General features: G+C 43.2%; 1 protein-coding gene across 1 annotated transcript; it reads left to right on the top strand.

Moving 5' to 3' along the window:
• Nucleotides 1-1,353: 1,353 nt before the first annotated feature.
• samm50l (sorting and assembly machinery component 50 homolog, like) lies at nucleotides 1,354-10,520 on the top strand. Its single transcript, XM_008288254.1, has 14 exons — nucleotides 1,354-1,514; nucleotides 3,575-3,688; nucleotides 5,214-5,315; nucleotides 5,408-5,495; nucleotides 5,604-5,710; nucleotides 5,894-6,024; nucleotides 6,197-6,284; nucleotides 6,597-6,725; nucleotides 6,914-6,985; nucleotides 7,973-8,059; nucleotides 8,307-8,377; nucleotides 8,681-8,748; nucleotides 9,793-9,939; nucleotides 10,310-10,520. The coding sequence occupies exons 1-14, from the start codon at nucleotides 1,494-1,496 to the stop codon at nucleotides 10,453-10,455; spliced, it is 1,371 nt and encodes a 456-aa protein (XP_008286476.1). The 5' UTR covers nucleotides 1,354-1,493; the 3' UTR covers nucleotides 10,456-10,520.
• The last annotated feature ends 2,013 nt before the right edge of the window (nucleotides 10,521-12,533 follow it).

Raw genomic sequence — 12,533 nt, forward strand, 5'->3', positions numbered from 1 at the left:
CGCCTATGTTTTCATTTTGCACGATTTTATGTGTATCAGATTAAATATACTTTTTGATGAAAGGAATGAGCTTGTAAGCTAGAACTGGAACAAGAGACATACACTGCCTTCATGTCTACGTTGTCCTTATATTTATCCAAATCCACATATGACTGCATCTTTCATTTCTGCAGTGAAAGTGATCCATTCTTCACATTTACAGACTAGAAGCTACACTTTTACTGTTCTGGCAAATGTTTATTTTTTTTCATACAGCATGTCTACTATTATGCCGCCCCACTGTGCACATTGTTAAGTAATTACAGTATGAAGTGGTCCCACTCAGACTGGAGTCAGGATGGTGTTTGGCCACCGTGATACTGGGGGTCTGTTGGAGCAGCAGAGCAGCTCCACACAGGGGACGTCACTGGTAGGTTGATCCAGATATTTAAAACGCCAGCAAACATTCATTCCATTCAAAGGTTAGAAAGCAGTCAAACAAATAATACTTCATTCTTATTTTTCCCCTCCTAATAAGCACTACACGGCACTGTCTGGTCGTTTCCTGAACCACAACAAGCACAAGAAGGTCACTTTAATGTAGTGAAACCAGAAAAAGTCACATAAGCACATCTTTGTTTTCTCAGAAATGAAGTTATTGCAGGATGAGATTTATTGCTGTTTGATTTAATTGAACAGAAGTCTGTGATGAGGTCTGGTCACAACTGTACTGGTGGTGAGTTCAGGACGTTTAACACTCACGCACACTCACGCACAGAGAAAGGCCTCAAACCGGCCCGAAACCGACCGAACATCGCTGCGGTCCAAACATGTTTACGAGCCTGTTTGTGCCGGCGGATTCTGCGAAGAGAAGGCGAACAGCGCCACCTGCTGGAGACGCTCAGTCAACGCGGCTTGAACCCGCCACGCCCCCCTCAGTGCGTTCTCTCTGCTGTCCAATCACAGAGGGAGGACATGGTGATGCGTTCATGAGCAAGATATTTATCACCTTTGTTAACGTCGTCATGTTAGCAGCCTTTCTTTGTGCTATATGTTGTCACTGATTTTTTTTAGACTGACAAATGTAGCATATCGTGATGTTTCAAACAGCATCGTGGTGTAACTAAGGGCCGCTGGGTTTGTTCTAATCAGCTGTTTGTCAGTGGAGTCGCTTAACAGGAGCCAAAGGCTGTTTGTGGCTTTTAGCTTCACAGTTGAGCGACAGTAGGGAACTCAATTTAAGCAAACGTACTAACACGTGTTCCACCTTTTCATGTTCCAACATTTTCTGCAGCGGCTAGCTTACAATCTGAGATAGGAACGAGCCTGGATGGAGTTGTGTACATTCCGAGCAGCACTTGAACTCAGCAGCGCACTGGAGCAGTGACTGTCATGGCGTCTCCCTTGAAGGGGGTTTGGTACTGGAGAAAGTAGCCGCTGTCATTTGTCTGTTTCCCCCCTCACACAGAGCAGCTACGTCCGGCCGAAGAGGTGTTTAGGAGCGGGTAGTCACCATGGGGACCGTCCATGCTAAGGTAAACCTCCTCTCTTCCTGGCAGCAGGCTGTGTGGTGTGTTTGGTGCCGTGACCTCCCTGAAGGCTGCAGAGCCACCAGCAGCAGCAGCAGCAGCAGCATGTGGACTCGATGTTCTGTTACACACTGCTGGGAAAAGACCAACAACACTGACAACACACGGCTGGACATAGGTGTGTAGGGCCTAACTGCTGCTGGTGAAACGGTTTACCGTCGCCTTCAGCTAATTAAAATGACCATGGGGCAGCTAGTTCAGGCTGGGCGGCATTTTTAAAGCCATCCCCAAAACATGGGCTAATGTTGGGGAGCAGTCAGACAGGTAACAGCCAAAAGACATTTATTAGGCAAAAAAAAAACAGTGCAAAGGAGGAGGAAACGGAGAAATGATGTTCCTGTTGTGTAACAGCTTTGGAGAGGAGAACACATTTCTCCTTTCTTAATGTCAGTATTTGTCCTCATACAGCCAGCTGTGTTCACAGTCTGCTGGTCACCTGTCAGGTACAGTCAGTGACTTTCACTGGTCGTCGGACATCAGACACTCCTCTGGGGCTGCCCCACCCACTGCCTGCCCTGAGCCTTGTCTTCATAACAGCTGCCCCTGTAAAGGTGCTATACTTAGTTTTTTGTCAACTGCTAATGATGGACTATGTTGAGCCTAATTAAAGTATGCAACAGAAACCGTACACCTCTGTGCAGTATCAACTAAATGTCAAAAAATTCTGAATTGTACCACCTTACACTAATTGCATGTTGAAATAAGTATTTGCCTTTATCGTAAAATTAAAAACAGTTTGTAATATCCATCCATTTTTTTTTCTATACACTGCTTAATCCTCACTAGGGTCGTGGGGGGCTGGAGCCTATCCCAGCTGACTTAGGGCGAAGGCAGGGGACACCCTGGACAGGTCGCCAGTCCATCGCAGGGCAGTTTGTAATAATTAAATTAAATTGACTGTAGCGACTCAGTGCTACAGAAGTTAGGACAGTGTTGTTGACATTCAGATCTCTTTTTTTACTGACATTCAAAAGACGTTTTTGATTATCCTCCTTGGCACGGTAGATATTTACGAAAAGATGTTCTATCATTTTGCAGGGACAGTTTGTTTAGCTGGTCTTTGCTGGAGAGGTTGTGTTGCCCTCTTTTTTTTTTTTAAATACATAAAGGTGTTGCATGGAATTCAAATCAGGCGACATTTGCCCATGTCACAGGTTCTACTTTGTCTTTCTCTGGATGATGTTGTGTGATGTTGGTCTTTCCATTGTTATTATGCTGGAGTATTCCTGTTTGTCTCGTCAGCCAACATTTTGGTATATCCAAAGGCAAACATGTCACCTCCCCAACAAGTTATACCCAAACTCTTCCATCTGTCAGGACTGTGTATTCACTGTGATGGTCCAAGTTACTGTCCAACGTGCTGGACCGCATTGGAGCCAAACAAATTCATCCTGGTCTCATCTGATCAAAGAACAGGCTCCCAGTTTTCTTCAAGTTTCTTGTCCTGTTCTTTTGTAAAGTTTCACCTGGTGGTTTTGTGCCAAAGGGCAAGTAGGGGTGGTTTTTTTAGGAACTGTGCGTTGAGGTTAATGTTGTGCAGCGTCCTTCACAACATCTGAGCTGGTACAGAAACTCCACTTGCCGCCTCTTTCTCACAGCTTGATTGTGAAAATAGCACACAGTTTATGACATGATGTTAGGAGGACATTTGTAGCAGCTCTGATTAGTGGCACTGTACCTCCTGATTACTGCTCACGCTCAGTTTCCAAAAATCTTCAGTCACTGATGGTCCTGTGCTGTTTTCTTGGTGTAAGGTTGCACTGGGGTGTATTTACTTATGTTCTCCATAAATCTTTCGTGTTCGCTGTTTTACCTGCATTGTGACATAAATATCAAATTGTCAAACCAACATAAATAAACACAGTTGCAGAACTGGGCATAGAGTGGACCCAACCATTGTAGAGATACACACTCAACAAAACCTGCTGCACAACAAAAGATTTACTATGTTCATTTGCATACAGACAGGAAACTTTAAATAGCTTTACTCGTCCTTTTTTTTGCAGAGTCTGGATCCTCTACCGATGCATGGCCGGGACTTGGGCGTCCACCCTGATGACCTGATGGAGACTCCAGAACCAGAGCAGGACTCCAAGCAGGAGATCCTCGAAAACAAAGATGTGAGTAGTAGTAATAATAATAATAACAGTGTCATAGTACGGCATTAAAGATGTTTAAATAGGAGCATTTTGAGGAATTCTCAATGTTTGTAGGACAGAACATGCTCCTCTTATCTCTCTGTCCAAATGGAGGGACTGGTTGATCTTGTACTCTCTGAGTTATTGCAGGTTACAGTCCCAGTTTCCTGGTACATAACACTGATTTTAATGAGATTTCATTCTTAGAGGTACACATTTCAAAACTGAATTTTTCATGATTTCTTTTGGTGAGAATACCTGTTCAAGGCATCTCCCTCAAGTGCACACGCTACACATACGTTTTCTTTCACATGCCTCCGTCTTTATTTATTGTGTTCAGTAGTGTTCGGTGTCTTTAAGTTGACATCCGTACTTCATTTTAAGTGCTGTAGAATCTGCTGTGGAGGACTTGATGTGTGTAGATGTTTGTGTTTATGTTCTGCAGCAGACTTTACTTATTATCAATAGTTAGATGAGCACAGTTGAGTAGTTTTCCTCCCATTAGTATGCATCACTCATAGCTGCATGTATTGATTGAGTGAGCCAGAGCCAATGATTCACCTGACTGTAAACTGACTGACTGACTGACTGACTAAGACTGATGAGACGAGGAGCTGCTGACTGAGCTGAAATAAGAGAACTTAGAAGCAGTGGCCAAGCTAAAGCTAACCCCAACCTAAGCATGAATGAGGGACTCTACAGAGGAATGTGAATGAGGTAACAAATGTTGTAGAACCACAGAGGGAAGCCTGGTATTTATTTTCTCACTTTAAGACTAATGTTGCTCTGATCAGTTTAGCACAATAAACGAGGGCTGCATAAAAAAGCCAGTTTAAAATCAGTAGAAGTTTTTTTTCTTTTGGTAAAACACGTTAACATCTGACAGTGGAGCAGGAGAGTAAAAATATAAATATGTGAAAGACAATGTGATGCAGTGGTGCAGTGTAGCAGAGCATAACTGATAACTATCATTCATTTAAAGTGAAACAAATGGAGGGGGTTTTGTTTTTTTTGGTTCCTTCCCACCGTTGCCGACCACTTACTCAGAGGACGTCCAGAGGCTACTTTGGATTGTTGGGTTCTCTGTTTGAATTTGTAAGGTCTATACCTTAGAAATTTAGCAATTTCCCTGACGTCCTGTACTGAAGGGATTAATAAAGTTTTATTCTAATTCAAATTCTAATTCTTACTATGTTAAGCGCTGTGTGATGACATATGTTGTAAACTGCACTATCTAAATAAAATTGAATTGAATTAAAGAGAGAAAACTATGCAAATTACAGCTATTTAAATGAAATGAAAGCAGGTTGCATATTTTCCTACGAGCTANAAATTACAGCTATTTAAATGAAATGAAAGCAGGTTGCATATTTTCCTACGAGCTATCACAGTCAGAACATCATGCATCATTGTCAGCAGTATTTAGGCAAAATGCTTTTTAAATGCATTTTCTTTTTTATGAGACGTCAATGTGAAAGTAATCCAAAGAAAACATCCTTGACTGCAGGTGGTCGTCCAGCATGTCAACATTCAGGGCCTGGGGAGAACCAAAGAGGATCTGCTCGGCTATGAGATCTCTGACGTTTTTCACGCCAAAAACCTCATTGATGTACGTATCTGTGGTCTGACTGTAACGCTCATTAAGGCTCTCTGAATTTATCAGCTTCAGGTTCGGTAGATAAGTGCTGAGGTCTGTTTCAGGTGATGAAAAAAGCTCACGTGGCCAGACAGAAGCTGCTCCGCCTGGGAATCTTCAAAGAGGTGGAGGTTCTTATCGACACATCCGAAGGTAACTGAATCAGATCTTCAAAATAGATCTTCCAGTAGAAACTGTGACATGTTTGAATTCTTCTGGCTGTCAGTGTGTTCTTCATCCTGACTGGCTCTTCCTCCTCAGGTGTAGACGCCCTCCCCAATGGGCTGGATGTAACGTTTGAGGTGACGGAGGTCAAGAGGCTGACAGGAAGCTACAACACCATGGTTGGCAACAATGAAGGAAGCATGGTGAGAGCCTGATGTGTCATTTAAACTGCATGCTAAAGCTCTTCCCTCCTCTGACCACTACAGTTTTTTCCAGTCCATGAGGACTATTAGACTTGGCACTGGTAGAAGCTGGCCGGCATGAATGAACACAGTCCTGCCTTGTTCCAAACTGTATGTGTTGTGACCCTCTGCCTGGTCTTGCAGGTGCTGGGTCTGAAGCTGCCCAACATGTTTGGACGAGCAGAGAAGCTCACGTTTCAGTTCTCTTACGGGACAAAGGAGACGTCCTACGGTCTGTCCTTCTTCAAGCCCCAGCCAGGACACTTTGAACGCAAGTATGTGCACAATGCAGATTCCACACATGGTCAGTCACTGTCAGTAACAGTGTGTGACGTTAAATCATACAGCATACGGAAAAAGTTAACAATCAGAGGATTTTTAAATGTAATAGTAATAAAAACATTTTGAAAGTGTGTTTTTTTAAAAAGTAAGTGTCCTCTGTTTCAGCCTAACCCTCAACATGTACAAAGTCACCGGCCAGTTTCCCTGGAGCTCATTAAAAGAGACTGACAGAGGCGTGTCTGCAGAATTAAACGTAAGTGTGTGTGTGTGTGTGTGTGTGTCTCTGTTCGCTATTGTTGCCTTTTGAAAGTGCATATTGATGTCTATCACCACCATAACATGTGAAACTGATGAATCTGGCCTCATGGGTCTGTGCAGACACACTGTTGCACTGAGAAGATTCAACACATTATCTGCAAGACAATCTGCCACATGCACAGTACCAGCAGCACCAGAGAAAAACACCAGGCTGCCATGAAAAATACTGATATTGTAGCTAAAAAACAGTTGAAATAAGTATTTCCAGAGGTAGGCTCTGATGTTACAGTTCTGTGTCTCCCTGCAGTTTCCTCTTGGGGTGACCAACCACACACTGAAGTGGGAGGGCGTATGGAGGGAGCTGGGCTGCCTGGCACGCAGCGCTTCCTTCGCAGTGCGAGAGGAGAGTGGACACTCGCTGAAGTCCGCCCTCTCGGTACGGCCTGCAGACCTGTCTAACCTCTGAGTACACCGTGTTTCTTGTATCGGATTTGTCTTCTGATAGCATTTCTTTTCCGTATTTTCCTTTAATGAGTGTAATTTTAAGGAAAGGCCTTTGAGTGTTGTAAAACCATTTTGTCCATTGCACCAGTTCAGCAAAACTCCCGTTGGTTTTGTTTGCAGCACACCGTGTCTGTCGATTCAAGGAATTCTGCCATCTTTCCCAGCAGAGGTGCCTTACTACGCATCAACCAGGTGAGTGTGCAAGCATGCATCCATATCCATTCACATGTCTGTTTGCTTCTGCCTTTAAAAAGAAAGGTCCCTCAGCTCTCCCAAATATAGGATCACCTTGCTTTCTAAAAAATCTGGTGTGGAAAATGTAGAGGTTGTGTAAGACTTTAGGGCTGGAAAGTTACTTGTTTGTAACATCAGATATTGTTTTTGATTGAGGGTGTCACATTAAACCAATTCTAACCTTAACTGTGATATTCTAAAAACAGAATCTTATTATTACACACATGATGATCAACACAGGAACAACAAGCGCTACAGTTATGGTAACTCTGCCTCCACCTCTCTACACGTATTTGGAATGCAATTCATTTGTCAAAAAAGAGACAAAACGCATAACAAACAAAGTTAAAGAAAAATTTATAATTGTGTCACATATTGTGACAGGCCTGTTTTGGATTGGAGAGAGTTTAATTATGGGTTTCTAGACTGAATGTTGCAAACATCTAAAACTTTCCACAGACTGCCACAGAAAATATAAATCAATTAGTAACTTGGGTAATCAGGTTGGACAAGTTTCCTCCTCTCATAAAGTTCTTTTGTCAAGGACTATAATCAGGGCGTTCCTATATTCAACCAATATGGGAAAACCAGCTTGTTTCAAGAATCCTGTAGAAATAATGGAGTCAAACATCTATTTTTCTATTTTTTATGGCACAAATTATCGTCTTATCTTAACAGAAGATGTGTGAATTAGAGACTTTTGCACTGAAAACAAAGAACAGGACAGTCACATCGAGAAAATGCATCAACTGGTAACACCTGGTTCCAAGAAGGTGTCTCCAACACCACAGTTACCACGATGACGTACACATAAAACGACAGATTCACAAAGAAAACAGCACCAGCTACACAATCATAGCTGATGATCCTGGCCTTGAAACAGCAGCTCTGTTCGTCCTGGTGTGTCCTGTGTTACTAAACCGTGGTGTGTGTTTTGTGCCACAGGAGCTGGCTGGGTACACTGGAGGAGACGCCAGCTTCTTGAAAGAGGATTTTGAGCTGCAGCTCAACAGACGGCTCTTCTGGGACTCTGTAAGACGAAAATAAGTCACTATAAACCTGTTGATTCTCTACTAAAAGCAGCAGCCAAGAATGAAGTCTGTGGGGTTTTTTCCCTTACGTTTTTGCTCAGGCAGTGTGTGACCTAACTGACCACCAGGGGGCAACACAGATTTACTAAGTAGTTGTAGAAAAACTGCAGTTTTTTGTTAACAGTTGTGTTTAATGAGGTATTCTTTTAATTTTGTGTGCATCAATGGACCATTTTGTGTCCTCTCAGGTCTTGTCTGCCTCTCTGTGGGGAGGGATGCTTTATCCCATCGGAGGACAGCCCACCTGCATCGCTGACAGGTACGTCTGATTCATCCAAGAGCTGCCATCTGGCTTTGACACATGCCAGCTGCTGCAGGAGACCTCAGCAAGCCACCACTTTACCAGCCAGTTGCTTTAAAATATCAAAAGGATGCATTTATAGTCAAGCCAGTACCTGTAAAGGTGATGGAAAAAGACACAGTCATTTCATTTCTTTTTAGTAGTAAACCTGACGTGTGACTTTGCTTTAATCACTCAGTTTTCCTCTTTCACATGGTAGATGTGTGATGTTAAACTAAAACTGTTCTCTGAGGGGATGTTTAAGTGGTGTGTTTTGTCCAGGTTCTACCTTGGAGGTCCCACTAGTGTACGAGGATTTGGGATGTACAGCATTGGGCCACAGAGTGAAGGTAAAGAAGTCAGAGGAAACTTTGCAAGTTAAAATTAGTTGAATACTTGAATGTCTTCATCATGTTGATCAGAAAGCAAGATGGAGTTTAATGTAATCACAGCTTCTCTACTAAAAGTAAAATATAAGAATGTTCCTTGTGACTGTTTTGTCACTATATGTTCTGTCTTTAGGTTATTACTCACATTTTAATGAAAAAGCAGAATTTTGCTGTTGCAGCTGGTTTCAGAGAAGCTCAGTTTCAACTATTTTCTATCATGTGTTTCATTATAGATGAACATGCTTATTATTTTCTGCATTAACTGATTGAATGTTTGATTTGTCAGAGTTCTGTGAAGTCAAAAAGTGTTGTTAGAAGTTCTCCAAATTATCGTCAATCCTGTTGTCAAGTTTTATCAAGTGATTCAAATTGATCTAAACAATAACTGAAGCTAAAGGACGGCAGTCTTTTAGACAGATACCAGCTCAGTCCGCTCCACCAGCCTTCAGGTTAAGTAGAGCGTCCTGAGCTTGTACCCAAAACAGTGTCTTCAGAAACGCAACACAGACGCTCTCTGTCACCTTCTCGTCCTTGATACACTCCATAGACACACACACACAGATTCATGAGCATTCTTCAGCAGAACTTCTGTCACATAACTCTCATTTGTGGTGTTATGCCATGTTCCAGTGCTGCACTGTGCCCTCACAGATCACTTCAGTTCATTTATTCCTTCAACATTATTGCAAGAAGCTACTGTCGTTTGCATTTGCAAACTGATTTTGAGTCATACAAGATTAGAATCACAGTTCTAATGTGAACTCATTTTGTTCAGCCTCTCCTATTACGTACATCAGATGCTAATAACAAACGACTGCTACAAAAGCAACCTGCATGAAGTAGCAGTCGGAGTGAGCAAATTAGCTCTGAGCCTGAATGTCAGATTTGTTAGAGAAGAGGTTTGTGTTGAAACGAGATGAACAGATCTGACAGAGCTCTGAGGGAGGCTTGTTGTGAAGTTGAAGGCGTGATGCAGCAGTTTAAAGCTTCTTCTGTGTTCTCCAGGTGACTATCTGGGTGGAGAGGCGTACTGGGCAGGCGGTCTGCACCTCTACACCCCTCTGCCATTCAGACCAGGAAAGGGAGGCTTCGGAGACCTTTTTAGAACGCACTTCTTTCTCAACGCAGGCAACCTCTGCAACCTCAATTACGGTGGGTGGACTGGACCTCACAGTGGAGGATCTCTGTCCTCCAGCAGATTCAGCTTCTTCTTCGTGTGAACGTTGTCATCTTCTCTCTCTGCGTCTGTGCCACTCTTCTGAGAACTCCTCATTTCTTTTTGGCACACTCTAGAAGGAGCACACTCCGAATTTGCTGCTGTAGCTTTGATTTTAGTTTACTCAAATGTGTTGTGTTTTTAAAAGATCCTGGACGACAGTGAATACCACAAAATGTCCGAAATTCTTGGGGAAAGTCGCTTAACACAACAGTCCTCTTAACAAGATCTAGACTGTGTCAGGAAACAGACCGTGTGGCAGTTTTCTCATTTGTGTTGTGACATTGTTGTGTGTTCCGTGTGCAGGTGAGGGTCCCCGAGCACACCTTCAGAAGCTAGCCGAGTGCATTCGCTGGTCGTATGGAGCGGGAATCGTGCTGCGGCTCGGAAACATCGCCCGACTGGAGCTTAACTATTGCGTGCCCATGGGAGTTCAGAGTGGAGACAGGTAGGAGCGCTGTGCAAGACTATTCCCTATACTCAGAGATTTTACAGGAGTTTTATGGCCCTGGAGATAAGGGAAGCAACACAACACAGCTGGAATCAGGCGTTTTACACCATTTACTGCTTCGGTGGCAGAGATCAGGTTAGAAATCCAAACACAGGTAGAGAAGTCAAACAAGTAAACAAAGTAAAAGGGCAGCAGCTCGAGCCAAATCAAATAAATATACCAAAAATATAACTTCACAGCTAATTGGGTAGCAAAACAAAACCTGATTATCTGCACTAGCTTGTAAAGTTCACACAGCGGAAGCAACCGCTCCTCAGCTTTGTCCCAGTTTGTGCCCCTGATTCATCAGCGTTCATCACAAAGACGGTTCCAGCTGGGAAAACGGGTTAAAATCTCGTATTCAGCGGATGGAATATTTTTCATCCAGATACCTTCAAACAATGGTCAGTGTTTTGGGTTTTTCAAACAGTGCTGGTTCATTTACTTTTATAAAAACAATAGTTAGCTCTGTGACCCGAATGAGGGGCACAAACTGGGGCTACTCTAAACCTGGTGTACTAGACTGACTGTGTGTGCTGAACGGGTAAAAAAAACACACTGCTCAGTGTCTCCACGAGTCAGCTGGTCAATTAACAGCAAATATACAGCAAACCAACATGGAACAAAAAGACTCTCTGGTTAAGGTCCAGCTGCTCCAGACAGCGTTAGTCCATCCTGTGTCACCAAGCACCAAGGGCTAACATGTTTAAATTAATAAGATGTGATTCTATCTTTGGGAAGCCCAGAAGCTTATTTTGGAGATTTTTAGAAAGTTATTATCAATTGAAGCACAGAACTCTCTTTTGGATAAGAACAGTTTGAGACACCCCAGTCTATTTAAATGCCTCCTGGGTGGTTGGTTAAAACACTAAATTCTCATCTCTGTGTATCAGAGTCCCATTGGTTGATACTTGTGAAACCCTGACTGTCTGAATCAGTACACTGCAGCTTATAGGTGCTCAGCCATGGTGCTCCCTGTTTATTTTGTTCATGATAAGTCTTCCAGCGTATTAAAAACACCACATACACACAGTACAAGATGAAGAAGAATTTTGTGATCAACCATATTAAAGCAGCACTCAGATCAAGTAGTGCTGACACTCAGGATGTCTCAGTGCTATCACTGGCCTGAAACCAGACTGAAACATGTCCAACTCATTACTGGAGTTCATGAAACTGATGATTTGGTTGCACTCTAGGTTTTATAAAATTTTACTTAAAAATGGAAACTGGACAAGAGGAGGAACACGTGGCTTCATTGAAGACCGTCTGAGAACAATAGTCCAGCTGGTGAAAATGAATCCCACATGAAACAGGAGCAGAAGCAGTCTTAACGGCAGTGCTGCACAGCTCTGTGTGCATAAAAGTCTGGACCACAGGAATGAAAATGCAACAAAATCTGAGGGCTGAGCAAACAGTTCTGGCACTGGGGCGCCCCTGTAGCTCACCTGGTTGAGCGGGCGACCCATGAACAGCAGTGGTCGTGAGTTCGACTCCCACTTGCTGCAGGTCTCTCCCCCCTTTCCTGTCTCACTGTCCTAACTAATAAAGGCAAAAACACCAGAATAAATAGTCTTAAAAAAAAGTTCTAGCACTGCTTAAGGGGCATTTGCACACAGCGTCACAGTCATGCACAAGCAGCACGTGTTAGCCGTGTTAACCGTCACAAGTCAGTAGACTGCATGACGCCAGGCTATCAGCGGTGGGACCTGTGTTACACACACATGTGTGACCACAGGCAGGTGTGCATTTGTGATTTATTCATGGATGACAAACTGGAACAGACAAGAAAGCATCACCTTTTGTGTCAGTCAGCAATCCAGATGATCCAACCTTCATCACTGGTGATGGTAAATGGGTCTGCAGCTACCACAGAGAGAAGAAGCAGCAGTTTTCAAAGTAGAAGAATAAGTAGTTTCAAAAATCAGACATGACGTTCCAGGTCACGAGCAGCAGGGCTATGCTTCAACATTCATGTGGTTGCACATCTGGGAGAACATTGACCACAGATGACCTGGAATGATGGGACACACTGGCACA

This window comes from Stegastes partitus, unplaced genomic scaffold (genome assembly GCF_000690725.1).
Source record: "Stegastes partitus isolate 25-593 unplaced genomic scaffold, Stegastes_partitus-1.0.2 Scaffold12, whole genome shotgun sequence".
Taxonomy (NCBI): domain Eukaryota; kingdom Metazoa; phylum Chordata; class Actinopteri; family Pomacentridae; genus Stegastes; species Stegastes partitus.

Excerpts from the sequence above, each read along its gene's own strand:
- samm50l (XM_008288254.1), top strand. The coding sequence starts at position 1,494 with ATGGGGACCGTCCATGCTAAG. Across the intron at positions 8,060-8,306 it reads GACGGCTCTTCTGGGACTCT|GTCTTGTCTGCCTCTCTGTG; the intron begins GTAAGACGAAAA and ends GTGTCCTCTCAG. Across the intron at positions 9,940-10,309 it reads CCTCTGCAACCTCAATTACG|GTGAGGGTCCCCGAGCACAC; the intron begins GTGGGTGGACTG and ends TTCCGTGTGCAG.